This window comes from Acanthochromis polyacanthus, chromosome 1 (genome assembly GCF_021347895.1).
Source record: "Acanthochromis polyacanthus isolate Apoly-LR-REF ecotype Palm Island chromosome 1, KAUST_Apoly_ChrSc, whole genome shotgun sequence".
NCBI lineage: Eukaryota > Metazoa > Chordata > Actinopteri > Pomacentridae > Acanthochromis > Acanthochromis polyacanthus.
In genome coordinates, this window is record NC_067113.1 from 65,318,790 (window position 1) to 65,334,531 (window position 15,742).

The following is a 15,742-nucleotide window of genomic DNA, read 5'->3' on the forward strand; positions in this document are numbered from 1 at the left end:
TAGAGGAGGAATGCAGGCCAGTGAGGACGTGTCTTAGGTGCCAATACACACTGCGTATTGCGCAGCACAGCACAGCGACCACACGCTATCCACAGCACACACAACCACGCACACGCAACCCTCTGTGAGTTTGTATGTGCACAAAATACAGACTATCATGCAACCTATATGTGTGCTAATTAACCCGCAGAAACAGAAGCATGCATGGGCACACACATATCCTACAGGAACATCTAACCTCCAATGTGCACCTTCTAATCAAACATCTGGAAACCGTTAAAAAAAATCTTTCCCTGTGTCTCTCTCTCTCACCCAGTTGTCGGCACGAGAGCCCATGATGAACCGCCTCCTTGGGCTGGCGTGTCTGTCATCGTGAGAGGCTGAACCGCCTTGTCTGTCAGCACAGATGAAAGGGCGTTCATCAGACTGGTGGGTTTTAAACATGCCCTACATAGTTTATATTGAAATGATTATGATAGACAGGCACGACAGGGCACATCCCCTTGGCTTCAGAGCGAGGTAAACGCAGACAGTGAGAGAGAGAGGAGGAGAGCGAGCTGTCTGTCTTTATCAAGCAATTTAGTGGCACATTAGATGAGGCCACCTCACAGCGTGGCACTTATCTTGCCGCTAACTACTATGTTCAGAAAACTGCTAAATGCAAGCAATTATACCCCAGTTTATGCACTACAATACGCTGCGAACAGGACTGTGATTACATGTGCCACCAAAGTCGAAACACACCCACACATTGCATATACACACACGTATAGGCTCCAGCTAGAGACATTGATTGGCTAACTCTCAGTCACTGCAACCTTTGTGTGTTGTCACCAAGGTTACAGAGAGCATCTGTCACACAGGATGACTTTAATCAATTGAAGAAAAAAAAACTGTCACGAAAGAAAGGACGAAAGCACAAACATACTTAGCAAATTTCAGATCCAGCTCTGGCTGAATGGAAGAAAAAAGCTTACTGGTGAATGATGGCACTTCAACTGAAGAACAGAAGAGATACATCAACACAGTGAAAGCTGATTAAAAAAATGTCAAAGTCATTCATACCAGCAACATTAAAAGCCAGATGACAATGCATAGAAGAGTCACCTGCAAGATGGTTCTCATTTCAAATACACTTACAGCTAACTCCACATCCAAACACATGAATTTTAGGGGAATGGGAACTCCAAATTGCCCAGTGTGTGAATGCACTTTTCTACAAAGGTACTTCAACAAGTTCTCCGCCTCACCACAAACAGCACAGGAGAAGGACTGTTCTCGCATTACTTTTCAACAGACATCTTTAACTTCATCACGCTTGGTCCATTGATGTTCAAGCTATCGCAATTGTAAAAGTCACATCTTACGCGTCCAGACACTCTCGGACAGCATGAATGATTTTATCATCACTTTAAATATGACAATGATGCCAGTGGGATTTTTATTTGGGAATGAGCCAGAAATCAGACAGCACAGATCGGGTGAAGGTTCATGGAGCAAAAGTTGAAAGCCACGTTTTGGAGCAACAGCAGCTAGATCGAAGCTTTCCTCTCCTTTTTTCTTTGACTGCTTTAAACATTAGAGTTTTTGTGAACAGAAATAAGGCTTTTCAGGACACATTTATGCCTCAAAATGGGACTTACGCTCCTTGTTTCCAGGGGAGGCTGAGAACTTTTTAAGTACCCTCGTATATATGCTAAACAGGCGTATAGGGTGTGCCCTGGTCTTATCAGTTGCCTGCTGGGATAGGTTACACCCTGAAGAACCAAAACTACTTTAATGTTAACAGCTGGCTGGGCTATTTAAAGACAGGAACCATGTTCACACAATATCTGTTGTTCAAGTCTGACCATGAGGTCCCTACTGTCCCAGATCTGGCTGGCCATCCATTATCTATACATCACTTTATCCTCTATAGGATCACAGCGGGTTTGGAGCCTATCAAATCAAATCAAATCCTGGTCCTCCTCCAACTTTCTCAAACTCAGCTATGACAAAACAGGTTCTCCTCATCGGTTCAAAATTAACTCTCACAAAAGCTAACAGTTTCACCATTGCCATCGACAACTCCTCTTTCTCCCTGCAAATCAAGAGTCTGGGTGTAGTCCTAGATGGCACAATGTCATTCCAAACCCACATCAGTAACATCACTTGGTCTGCATACTTTCATCTTTGCACCATTAACTGCCTCCGTCCCTCCCTCACTCCTGTCAGCTCCACCATCCTGGTCCACTCTCAGGTCCTCTAAACACCAGCTAATTCAGAATGCTGCATCCCAGATCATAACCAGGACACCTTCTCTCCACCACATCACCCTTGTTCTCAAACAACTTCACTGACTCCCAATCACACCCCATCATCTATAAAACATGCTGCTAACCTTCAAGGCCCTCCACAACGTCTCTCCTCGGTACCTCTCTGAACTCCTCCACATCAACACGCAAAGCCGGACCCTCAGGTCATCTTCCTCCCTCAGCCTCGCCATGAATCCTGCCTGTGTGACCTCCATGGGGTCCAGAGCCTTCAGCCGCTCTGCCTCCTGCCTCTGGAACTTCCTTCCTCCTGACATCCGAAACATTGGCATGCGAGACATTTTCAAATCCCATTTCAAGATGCACATGTTTAAGCAAGCATACTCACTCCGATTTCCATTTCTCTTTTTTCTTCTGATTTTTTAAAAATAAGAAATTTCTTTTTTTTTAACTTTTGACATTATTTACAGTAGTTTTATGATGTGGATGTGTTTTACCTTTGCTTGCTTTGTACAGTGTACTTAGGTGCTTTAAAAAGTGTCTATAAATAAAAATTGTTATTATTATTATTATGAAAGATGAACCCAGGCCCTTCAAGCTGTGAGGTGACAGTCCAACTAGCCCTTGTAGTTTTGTAATTTTGTAAATCAAATTTTTGAGGAGGAAAAACATTAATTTCTCTCAGCAATGACATTTGGATTGGGTTGAAATCCAAACACTAACTGTCTGGCTTGATAGATACAGTTAGAAATAAGAGACACAACATATTTTTGGTCATTTGGATGAATTGGCAAAGGCAGGGACACAAAAACAAAATGTTCTTCCTGACAAGTCCTTTAGCCTTAAGGCAGATGGAGTTGCCACTCGTTGGGCCATTGATTACTGGCACACTCTAGAAATTTAAAATGATGAGTGAAGAAGTGAGTCCACACTTAAAGTTTTGAAAATATCTCCCGTAGACCTATGGGTTATTTCACAGTGTGTCTCCACAGTCTTTGAGTTAAGTGACCTTAACATCCAGCTGAGTGTAGTGTCCTGGTTGGTGCCCGGTTGATAGATATTGATCGATGTGTGCTGCCTGCACTGTGTCTCTCAGCTACCCTCAGTGCTGGATTTATGAAGCCTGGGGGCTGATCCACAGCCAAATTATGTGGGCGTGGCACAGCTGGACCGCACTCCTATCCATCTTCCCCACTCAACCTGGGCCCAAAAAGCAGTGGGGGAACTTTTCATTTTTCCACCTCTGTAAATGCTGGGTTCTGTGAGGACCAGAAATCACCTGAGGACACAGAGTGGAAGTGTTCACACAAGCTGCTGGGCTTGAACTTGACAACAGAGCAGCGGAAGAGATGTTTTCTAAGCATGCAGCTGCAATTCTTTTCATACCTGTCAGCAGATACTGCTGCTGAGGAGGCTTGAAAAATTTGGTCCATTTTTATGTACATACCCCAAACCCACTCTTATCCCATATTTTGAGGCCTTTGTCATATAAAAAAATCCACTATCAATTGTTTCTGCAAAACTTCAAAAGGGAAAAGGTAGGGTGGATGCAGTGAACCTGCAGCTGATTCTATCTGTAGCGGATTCTCATTGTTGCTTCATTTATCAGTGGACTACCTAGTTACGGAGCATAACCATGTGTATCTGTAAGTTAGTAGAAGTTATATAGCCATTTAAAGTGAAAGACTTATTACTCTATTGCATAAAAGTAACTGGAGAGAATTTCAAACCTTACTGGACACAAGTCATATATACTTTAATGATGTTGCTTTCTGATGTACAAACAACATGTTAATTGAATGCAGATATGCAGCCAGAAACAGCTCCTCGTAATTGTGATAATTCTGCTGCAGTTGTACATATTCCTGATTGGTCTTCTAGTTGAGTGCTTTTGCGGGTCGACTGCTGTATTTATGGCATCTGCAGCTGGATGGTGCTGTCTGTGCTACGTATGCTAGTGTGTACGTCATGAGTGCAGGAGAGAGAGAGAGAGAGAGAGAGAGAGAGAGAGAGAGAGAGACACCAGTGTGGGCCTCACTGTTCAAACATTTCAAAGTTTGCCGACACTTCGTCTGCCTGGCAGGACTGAGACAGCTCCGGCTCCAGGATTTCACACACCTACATGCCACATTCTCAGACTGCCTAACACTCATTTTGCAAGCACACATACAGTCCGGAACATACACACAGAAAGCATTATACAATTTATAAGAGCACACTCACATCACACAAGGCATCTCGATTCTGATATCCAAACAGCAATGTTGCTGTCACACGACCAATGCCTTGTTGCTATGACGATTCTTATGTCTACGGCATGCCTATTACATGTGGGGTTTAGTTGGGCAGTGAAGTGTCCTGCTGTTTCATCTTTCCATCCATGCTGGGAGGAAGAACAGGCAGAAGAAGATTCAACTATCAACCACAAAATATGTGACAGTGGAATGTGGAGCTTCATTGTCCTTCTCTCCGTAACTACAGGTCGATTCACAGAACGTCTACTGTAAACCACATGCACTCTCTTTGTTCTGTACTCAAACGATCTGATACAGAAGCATCAGCAGTTTGAGTTGCTCAAATGAACTGGGCATCTTTAAATGCTGCAATGTAAAAAAAAAATTTTGTTATCTTGGACAGAGTCATACTGTAGTGGAAGGGCAACACAAAGAGCAAATATTGCAAATATTCCTGAAATTCACATTTTTCCACAAAAAGTTGAACAGCAGTCTTTCCAGAGCCAAAAAGGACAAAACAAATGATTCCAAATACAAATAACTTAATTGTTCTACAATACGGTCTTAAGGCATTTGTACTGTATTTTAGTTTTTTGTCATGTTTTATTTTCTGCTCTTTTATATTTGTTGTACTCCCCTACATCTGACACCTAAAATGTATTTATTCGTCTTCTTTTCAGATTAGGATTGTACCTCTCCCATTAATAATATCATGACCTCTCTGATTTATCTTCTGACCCTTGGAAGAGGCCTGACCCCCGGCTTTGCAAACACTGGACTAAGCCACCTAACTTTACGTAGTTGTAACTGTACTAGTTATCCTGCCACTGTTATGCTGATGACTCCCAGTTTTATGTGTGGTTGAGCCCTAAGAATTCTTTGCATTACTATTGCTGTGCTATCATGAGAGACTGGATGGTTTTCTAATTTCCTACAAGTGAATTAAGTTATAATTAGAAGCAATCAATGAAGTTATTGGTGTTGTTCCACATACATAATCGCACAACTCTCCCTCAGAGGAAAGAATTCTAAAAACAGCTGGAAGCACCAAAATGAACTTCAGCTCCTGTAATGCTTTGTCAAAACCTGCATTACATTAATTACAGGGTTTTTTTTTAAAATTTCAGCTTTAATTTCAGTCATCGTAGCAGTAAAGTTTTATGGCCATGTTCACAGCAGTTTGTAATAGATGTGAAATTGTAGGACACAGAGAATGAGAAAGGTATGACTTTGACACTCAAACATTGCCTTTTGCTCTGTGGTGTTTTGGACCAATATTGGCTCCTCCTGTGAATCCCTTTACATACCTAAAATGTGTTTATTTTGCATACCTATCTGTTAAAGTGATGGCATGCAGACTTGTGCTGAAAGTATATGGAGAGAATTTTGTTTCTTTATTATTCAATCAATCAAAAAAGGTTTTGCAACCAAAAAAGAGAGTTGAAACCAAAAAACATAAAGTTGCAATGTCATGAACAGGCGGGTGTGAACCCATGCAGCAGGCGCAGACAGCAGAGTGAAGAAAATAATGATTTAATGAAATTAAGGAATGCAGACAAAACAGAAACTCATTTTAAATAACGTAAGAGGTGAAAGAGCAGGAGGGAGAACTAAACAGAATCTAACCAACTAAAGGAGGACCAGGGGCCGACTGACAAGAGAACTAACTAAACAAAGGGCGGAGCCGAAGGCCGAGAACAAACAAAACATAAAACTACTAAATCAACAGGGATGGCTTACGGATTGTCCAGAGTGTGAGATGGAGGAGGGCTGAGCTGACAGAACCAGAGGGGAAGAGTAACGATGGCTGGAAAGGGCAAGATTGTCCAGAGCGTCGCGAATATTATCCAGAGAAGGAAGCAGAGTCCAGGGGGGTGACGTCTAAGAAACAGCAACGGCTTGGAGCAGGTAGCAGGGTGCGTGGCGTGGCGGGGAGTTGGAGTCAATAATGCAGCGTTGGACTGGTGAACAGCATCAGACTTTATGCTGAGCTGATTGCGGGTTTATTGCTCTCAGCTGTCTCTCTCCCCAGCTGCTCCTGATCAGCTCAATCAGCGCTGGCACCGGGGAATTGTGACATGCAATCAAAAATTAAAAGATCAATCAAATAGAATAGATCTGAGACCAAAAAAAATTAAGTGGCAACCCTCCCAAAAATGTTTTGAAATCAAAACAGAACAGGTTGCAAATGAAAATATAATAATTTGAGAACATATTGACTTAACTTCAATCAAAACTAATATTTTTTGCTTGCAAGTTCAAAAGTTTTGCTTGTAAGTTCAAAAGTTTTGGTTGTGATTTCTAAAGTTTTGGTTGCAAGCTCAAAAGGTTTGGTTGCGAATCCAAAAGCTTTGCTTGCAAATCTGACTGAACCAAATGGGCTATGGAATAAATTTCCTATCATAATTCAAGAGCATTTTAAATTGATTTGAGGGCAGCATTTATCGATTTCATTCTCAGATTTCGTGATATTGTCTCTCAGAACTCTGCTCTCGCGCTCAAATTTGCTCTGCGCGTGCTCAAACTGTGTCCTCGCGCTCGGTTACGATGCTGCTCGTGCAGATTTCTCATGCTCAAACTCAAACTCTTCCTCTTGCTCTCACGGAACTTCTGCTCACGGATCTCTGCTCTGCTCTTGGATTTTTTGTGTATCAATGCTGTCAACCAATAGAAGGCCGGCGAGCTTTGACCAATCACACTATCCCTGTTTGTATACGGGTGCATGCGCTGTTTTTCCGAGGAGCGTCGCATAAGGGCGTGCACTCTTTCAACAGGTTTAATCCACTCCCTACCTCCGGGGCTGTAATAAATGTGATTTCTTTTATTTTTTGACCACTGTTGGAATAAAATATCATTCAATACATACAACAGCGTCCGAGCTTCTCATTAAAATGGCTATATTGTATAATAATAGCAGTATCGAACGCTGCTCTTTGAGGTGTGCTGGTGGAGAAAACAATGTCACCATCCTGAAGCAAGCGGGACAGCAGTTGGCTTGCTAAAATGGACCGGTTTTGTGCAATTTTCACACTCCCCGGAAAAATCTGACTCCCCCTTCGCGTGAACGTGCGTGACTTACGTTTCACTCTGTGGCCACTTGATGGGTTTTCTGTTGTACGTTTACTGTTTTTGCTGTTGTTTTCGGGTTAAATGTGATTAAGTACCGACCTGCAGACGTGTTTTCCTGTTAAATATGATTAGGTGACATGTTTCTCCTCCTCTTCTTATCCGTATGTGCGCACCCTAAATAGCATCAGGGGAGATCCTACACTACTCTCAGCTTCACTCCTATGAGGACATCAGGACAGGACAGGGTGTAATCACCAAATATTGTTCATATTCCATCAGTGTTCTACACGTGTCAATAAAATAATTTTTCACTGAGAAAACTTTATATCTCCTTACTTAAAATCGGACTCCCCTAAGAATGCAAGACATGGCATCAAAATATGTCTGGTATTTATTTATAAAGTCTTTAATATAAGTATAGTTAAATATAAAGTCATTTGTTATTGTTGTTATTTTTATTGGGCCAGTTAACAATATAATAGAATTGAATTTCTTTATCCCAGACATGGGAAATTATTTGCTACAAGAGCTAAAACACCAAATTACAACAAGTTTTTTTTTTTTTTTTTTTTTTTAAAAATAGTAAATTACAGTCTGTAAGAACAGATCACAGTATGGCAGATTAAGAACAGACAGACTTTCAAAACTAGGAGTTTAACAGAAATATGCAGATTGAGTTAACTGTGCAGATTGTATGATATGAAATAAAATCTGGAGTCAGATTTTGTTGGGTCACTTAACAAAATCTGACACCCCTACTATTTTGGGAATGCAAGAAGTGGCAACCTCCAAACTTTCTCAGCTACAACATCTGCACCTCTGCTGCTGCTGTGTGAAGTATCAAGTATGTAGTCCCGCTAGCTTCAGGATGGTGACATTGTTTTCTCCACCAGCACACCTCAAAGAGCAGTGTTCGATGCCGCTATTATTATACAATATAGCCATTTCAATGAGAAGCTCGGACGCTGTTGTATGTATTGAATGATATTTTGTTCCAACAGTGGTCAAAAAAAATAAAAGAAATCACATTTATTACAGCCTCGGAGGTAGGGAGTGGATAAAACCTGTTGAAAGAGTGCCTGCCCGTATGCGACGCTCCTCGGAAAAACAGCGCACGCACCCGTATACAAACAGGGATAGTGTGATTGGTCAAAGCAAGCCGGCCTTCTATTGGTTGACAGCGTTGATACACAAATAATCCAAGAGCAGAGCAGAGATCCGTGAGCAGAAGTTCCGTGGGAGCAAGAGTTTGAGTTTGAGTTTGAGCACGAGAAATCTGCGCGAGCAGCATCGTAACCGAGTGCGAGGACACAGTTTGAGCACGCGCAGAGCAAATTTGAGTGCGAGAGCAGAGTTCTGAGAGACAATATCACGAAATCTGAGAATGAAATTGATAAATGTTGCCCTCAAATCAATTTAAAATGCTCTTGAATTATGATAGGAAATTTATTCAATAATGGGCGGGGCCAACGCTGGTGGAAGGGACAAGAGTTCCTATTGGTCGGTTTGACCTTGCTCCACCGCCAGTCACCGCCGCTCCCCTCTGTGCTGTTGCTGGCTGCTTCTGCGCTAGGTTGGTAGCCGGTTGCACACAAACTAATTATGCTAAATATTTTAGGCTACAACCGGTGTTCAAGATTAACTGGTGTTCCATCAACTGGTGATATTCAGTGAGCGAGACAGCTGGGTTTTTTTTTTTTGTTTGTTTTTTTTTGCGAGACAGCTGTTAGGCTGTTACAACGGCAACACATAGCATAGGTGACTGTACCGATGCCTGTTCAAAACACACAGACACCAATAAACTGTTGCGAAATGTTCTTGTTGTCAGCTTTAACATTGTCGTTATTGCTCTGTTTGGACTCACGGCTGTTCAGTCTATCGATAAAATACTCGGTTTAATGAGGACTTCCACCTAACGGAGTGGAAATATCGCTTCACTGTGGCAGAGTGTGATGATCTCCATCAGATTAACTGGTGACAGTCTGTGTCCTCAGTCAGACAGAAACAGCAACAGAAGTTCTAATACCGTTTTCAAGGCTTACTGCGATAAAACAGTTGAACCTGAGTTGTTCTACTTTTAAACATATTTTAAGTAAAACAATGACATCATATAAACCATCTGACCACATTCTAACCAGAGATTTCACATTCCAGCCCTCAGAACGTACGATATGCTTCATCTAATTTCACCCCGTTATTCAGGATTTATTTATTTTACTGGGGCATTGCAAGTTAATCAACATTGTATTCTATAGAATCAATGCATTGTAAATTCAATGCATTGATTTTATAGAACACAAAATTAAAGTTTTTTTTATTTCTAAAGACGTAGAACAATAATAGAGACGATTATATTCATTCTACAAAACCTTAACGAGCCCACCCTTGAACTATATAGCTAGATGCTGTTTCAAACAAGATCTCACAACTCAAGACGTGAAACAATAAAATAAGAATGAATAAAACCAGACCAAATAAGATCATCTTGCTGAATTGTTCCATGCTAAGTTCAATCTGCAAATTCCCTCTCAGACTAAAAACTGCATCTTCACTGAACACCTTTACACTTATATACTTATGACTACCAATAATTGTGAATAAATGTTATTTTTTTTTCCTTTTTATTAGCTTTATTTGACAGGTAAGTAGAGAGACAGATGAAACGTATGGAGAAAGCCTACAGCAAAAAGCCATAAGCTGGAGTTGAACCCGGGCCACTGCATCGGGTTTATCTTCCTGTTTATAGAGCTCCTGTTCAGTCACCTGAGGTAATGCCCCAGTATATGTGATATACTGAAAAGGAATTGGTGTCTTTTCTCAATGACATGTCAGTTTAGAGTAGTATGACACAACATAGTTCTGCTGCTGGTTTGAACATGAATGTCTTGTGAATTTTGCTAAATTGCTGCATTTCAAATCCAAGACGTTAAATACTGCTGGGCTGTTTTGGTCAAATTTTGACATTTGTGTTATTTAAATAAGATAGTGTGGCTACAATGTGATCTAAACCTGCCAATACTGTATCAATATATTAATGTTATACTGCAACACTTCGGCATTCTGTTATCACCCGGCTTGGTGAACTTCTTGTTAAATGACATGTACACCGTGTGCTGATCTCCTGTCTGCTGCTTTGACAGGAGTAAACAGTAAACTGCAGTAAACAGTGATCGCAGCTCCACTCGTCCCAACTGCGTTTACGTAGTTTTTCTTTCATGTAGCCTGACAGCGCATGACTTTTAAAATGAGAATGCCTCTTATTTTCAGTTATTTTGTCAAGACCGAAATGTATAGAACAGCAGAAATCTCGTTTTATAGACGAAGTTGTCCCATTGTTTATTTCCTGGTCAGTAGGTAAGGGGTCCTTAGAAGCCACGCCTCCGAAACATCTGTCTCAGAAACCGTGTTATCACCAGTTGATCGGAACACCAGTTAATCTTGAACACCGGTTGTAGCCTAAAATATTTAGCATAATTAATTTGTGTGCAACCGGCTGCCAACCTAGCGCAGAAGCAGCCAGCAACAGCACAGAGGGGAGCGGCGGTGACTGGCGGTGGAGCAAGGTCAAACCGACTTATAGGAACTCTTGTCCCTTCCACCAGCGTTGGAACTGCCCATTTGGTTCAGTCAGATTCGCAAGCAAAACTTTAGGATTCGCAACCAAAACTTTTGAGCTTGCAAGCAAAACTTTAGAAATCACAACCAAAACTTTTGAACTTGCAAGCAAAAAATATTAGTTTTGATTGAAGTTAAGTCAATATGTTCTCAAATTATTATATTTTCATTTGCAACCTGTTCTGTTTTGATCTAAAAAAAGTTTTGGGGGGTTGCCACTTAAAACTTTTTTGGTCTCAGATCTATTCTATTTGATTGATCTTTTATTTTTTGATTGCAATTTTATGTTTTTTGGTCTCAACTCTCTTTTTTGGTTGCAAAACCTTTTTGATTGATTGAATAATAAAGAAACAAAATTCTCTACATAAAAGTACAACAGAAATGTTACTATGTTCAACCTAATGAGACTGCTGTCAGGACTTTTACAGAAAAAACGATCAGATGTCTCATTCAGACTTCTCATATGTTCAGTAGGCGTCAGACGAACAGAAAGAAGTGCATGTCTGAAAGGGACTAACAAGACAAACTGACAACACGTTATCACTCTGCACCGCATTAGAGGTAAGAATATGATTACTATACCGAGCAGTGATGAAACTTTTCCAGAATATTTATATATATTCCTGTGAATATATGTGACCAAAGTTAAAAAGAGAATGTTGTCTACTCACAGCCCTCTCACTGCTGCTTTGTCTTAGCCTAGCCGCGCTAGACCCAGGTCTGAAGACACAAGGGTTTAGGAACTCTCGACAGGGAGGGAGGCGGGCTAAAAGGTTGTCTTTCAAATCACTCTGCAGCAATTGGGTAGGTATACAACCAATCAGCACAACGAATAGGCTGACGTAGTTCCTAGAGCGCCGGAAATCATAGGATGAGGGAGTTCGGTGAAGCCTTATTTAATTAAAGATTATTCAGAGTCGGTGCTATTGGAGCTCAACGACTGTTGTCGACCCTGGCAGAGAATTAAATTTGTTGCCGTGGGTTGTCTAGCGCGGCTAGGCTAGTTGTTTCCGGTTGTTTCTGTCAGAATCGTCGCGCCTCTGTCGTCACTTAGTTACGCCCACCTTCTGACTCTACACTTCATGGTGATTCGTCGGCCAGTTTTAGGAGCATCCAACCTCGAGGCTTACCGAGGGGAACTAGACCCACCCTGGCAGAGAATTAAATTCGTTGCTGTGGGTTGTCTAGCGTGGCTAGGCTAGCTTTGTCTAGCTCTGAGGGGAATGCAGCTTTGCTGCCTATAAAGACCAGCCTGTGACTCAGCTCAAACCCACAGGTCAGCCTCATTCAGTGCGGCTGTTTGTTTAGAGGAAAGTCAAAACACTATAATAATCTGTTTGGGATGTTACGGCCCTTGCTGTGGCATCCTTTCCTCGGACCACCGTCATTGACGTCAATGCTTGGCTGTTGGAAGTGGAGAAATGCTCAACTGCAAAAGCAACAACAACAAGCAACAGCAGTGCCAATGACCGCAACCGGAGCTTCCTGCCGTTGGAAGTGAGGCAAATGGTAGGGACAGGGTTTGGCTCGAGATCACTCAGATACCAGTCATAGCAGGCACAGGTGGACCTGGCCTGCTCTGCACTCACAGAGAGGTCAGTCAACAGCAGCAGTGCACCACTGACCCTTACAGCAAGACCGCATACACTTCATGTCTTTACTGACCTTTGCAGGTTTTTCCATCGGGCTGCAGGGTGAACCCCACAGGGCAGCTGCAGCGCACCCCTGTGGCTGTGTCTTTACATGTCCTGTCGCAACCGCCATTGTTCACAGCACAGGTCTCTAAAGATGGCAGGACAGAGATGAAAAAAAGAAAGAGAAGAAGGGCTTGTTAACATGTACCTCCTGCCCCTGAGGCATGAAACTACAAACATTAAAGGCGGTTGTGGGTTGAGGCAAAGCTTCATGTCTTAGAAGAATACACAATCAAACAGCAGCACTGTGGGATATAATGTATTCTTGTGTTTTCTCATGTAGCTTTGTCAACACAGAGATGAAGAAATTACTTCACAGGACCCCAATTTTCATGAATAGAGACATTTTATATTTCATAGAGTTAGATACAATGTTTATACACCAGGAGTGGCATCAGGATCTATCAGACAGTGTATTGTTGCAACAAGACAAAAACACAAGACACTGTGCAGCCAAAGGAGGGTGAGGAACTCTTTGGCCCAAAGGTCGGTCCAGTTTCTAAAAGTGACAAGAAATCAGTTAAGACAAATACAAAGGTAAGGTTAAGGTAAGTAGATGGAAAAATAAAGTTAGTACACTGAGTGCTGTAAGTGTAGAACACACTCGGCAGAACCAGCGAGTATATTTTCCTCCAGAAAAATGTTCTTGTACATGGTGCAGATAAGGTTTGCTGGGACTTGTGAATATTGCCTGAGCTGATCCTAAAACAAACACGAGCTCATGGTAACTCTAGCTCACCTGCCCAGCTGCTGTTGCTTTAGCAAAGCTCAGCACACACTTGCCCAATGGGCCTGGAAAAGTGCTGAGGAGGCTGAAATCTGATGTTGACTCATGTTTGTTGAAAAGAATTCATTAAAAGTATACCTAATAAGGACATGAGTAACTGCTTTGCTTTTGGGTTTGACTTTAGTAATCCCAGGGAAAACTGTATTTCTGCATATTGTCATTGTATTGAGTCCATCAGTTAGGAATTTTAGGAGTCTTTACAGGTCTTGTTCTTGTAGCTCCAGTAAAAAACAAATTGATCAGGTTCAAAACATAATTTTAATTCCTAAAAAGATGCCATTTTGGAATTCAAAAGGTTTTAAGTAGGCAACATGTAAATCAGGGATGCCCCCCTCCTATTTGGCAGCGTTTCCTATTTAATTAAAATGCCAGGAGATTGTGTCCATGAGTGAAGTGAAGAGGGAAATAGGAAAAGCCCATTCAGAGCGGCAAACACATCCACATCTCGAGGTCAAGGCATTAGCATAATGCCCTTTCAGAATGCAGAGTCACAAACACATCGGAGCCAAGATGGCTAATGCTTTCTATCAAGAAACAGGAAGGTATTTGTGGATTTGTTTGTGTTCCCTCATGCAGCTCCAAACAACATCAGTCTCACGGCTTCTTCCCTTAATCTCTGTTTTCTAGCCTGAATTTGTTCCTCGCTGTGTTTATCTGTCAAAGCTCTGTGTTCATCGTTTGCAATCCTTTTCATGTTACCCTTCTCTTTTTTTGGAAGTTCTGAAGATAGATTACGAAAGTCTTTGAAACGTCAGGCTCTTGCTTAAATGGAGACATTTTCAGAATAAGAGCAGACGGCTTCATAGATGTTGAATTCAAGAAAAAAGTCACAAAAAAGTGGAAAAGCTGGAAGAAGAGGCACTCCATCATCCCCACAGCCTGTTTGATGGACATCAGCAGACCCCTGTCCTGTCCCCACTTCCCAGGTCTCTGTCTAGAGTATGTGTTTGAGAATGAGTCGCATTGAGGTCTATGTGCCTGCACAGGTGTATACAGTCAGTAGTACTTTTTGTGTGCATGTAAAGGTGTATGTGTATGTGAGCAGACTTGATGTGTGTGGAAGTGGTGTTTATGGGTCAAAGTGATTTATACCGAGTACAGTGGGCCCTATCATTAGCTGAGCCTGAGCACAGTCCTGCTCAGAGCTCCTCTCTCTGCAGGCCACGCCCAGCCCCAGGGCCAGGCTGAACACGGGAACAGAGATGAACCTCCGGGCCTGATTGATGTGCTGGACAAACTCCTCATACTCCCCTCAGCCCCCTCTCCAAGCCTCTACACCCTCGAACATTGCATATTTCTTTCCCAGTCTGGTTTGTTCAAGAGGGAATGTGTGGTGGGGCATATTTTTGCTTGTAGCTTCTCTCTTACAGTGACAGGAATCACCAATGACAGATTCTAATAGTTTTGCACTGTTTGAGAAATGTTGAATAATTTCATTTGTGGTTTTCATTTGCCTAAAATATAACTTCTTAAATGCAAAGAAAAAGATCAACTTTTTTATTGCAACTTTTGCAAAAGCTGGTGTATTGTCTGTTGACATAAACAAACACTAGAGGACAAGTAGCACTGGTAGCTTCAATGTGTGAGTGAATCTTAACTGCATTTTGGAAGCACTAAAAAGTCCAATACACATTCTATTTAGTTATATACACTACCTTTCAAAAGTTTGGGGTCACCTAGACAGTTTCATGTTCTCATGAAAACACACACTTCTATTCATGTGCTAACATAACTGCACAAGCATTTTCTAATCATCAATGAGCCTTTCAACACCATTAGCTAGCACAATGTAGCATTAGAACACAGGAGTGATGGTTGCTGGAAATGTTCCTCTGTACCCCTATGGAGATATTCCATTAAAAATCAACCGTTTCCAAGTACAATAGTCATTTACCACATTAAAAATGTCTACACTGGATTTATCATTCATTTCATATTGTCTTCATTGAAAAAAAGGTTTTCTTTCAAAATTAAGAACATTTCTAAGTGACAACAAACTTTTGAATGGTAGTGTACGTAAAATACAGACAAATAGTCCTGAAGCATAAGAATATGATTTGTGCTATGTTGTATGCATGAACTGGGAGTGAA

General features: G+C 41.6%; 1 protein-coding gene across 2 annotated transcripts in view; it reads right to left on the minus strand.

The window, feature by feature from the left end:
- Positions 1-15,742, minus strand: part of scube1 (signal peptide, CUB domain, EGF-like 1) — a 236,338-nt gene that overhangs the window by 67,399 nt on the left and 153,197 nt on the right. For both annotated transcript variants that reach the window (XM_051953882.1, XM_051953875.1), the window contains one exon: positions 12,836-12,952. In XM_051953882.1, the coding sequence (XP_051809842.1) occupies positions 12,836-12,952 (117 nt within the window). The remainder of the gene's footprint in view (positions 1-12,835; positions 12,953-15,742) is intronic.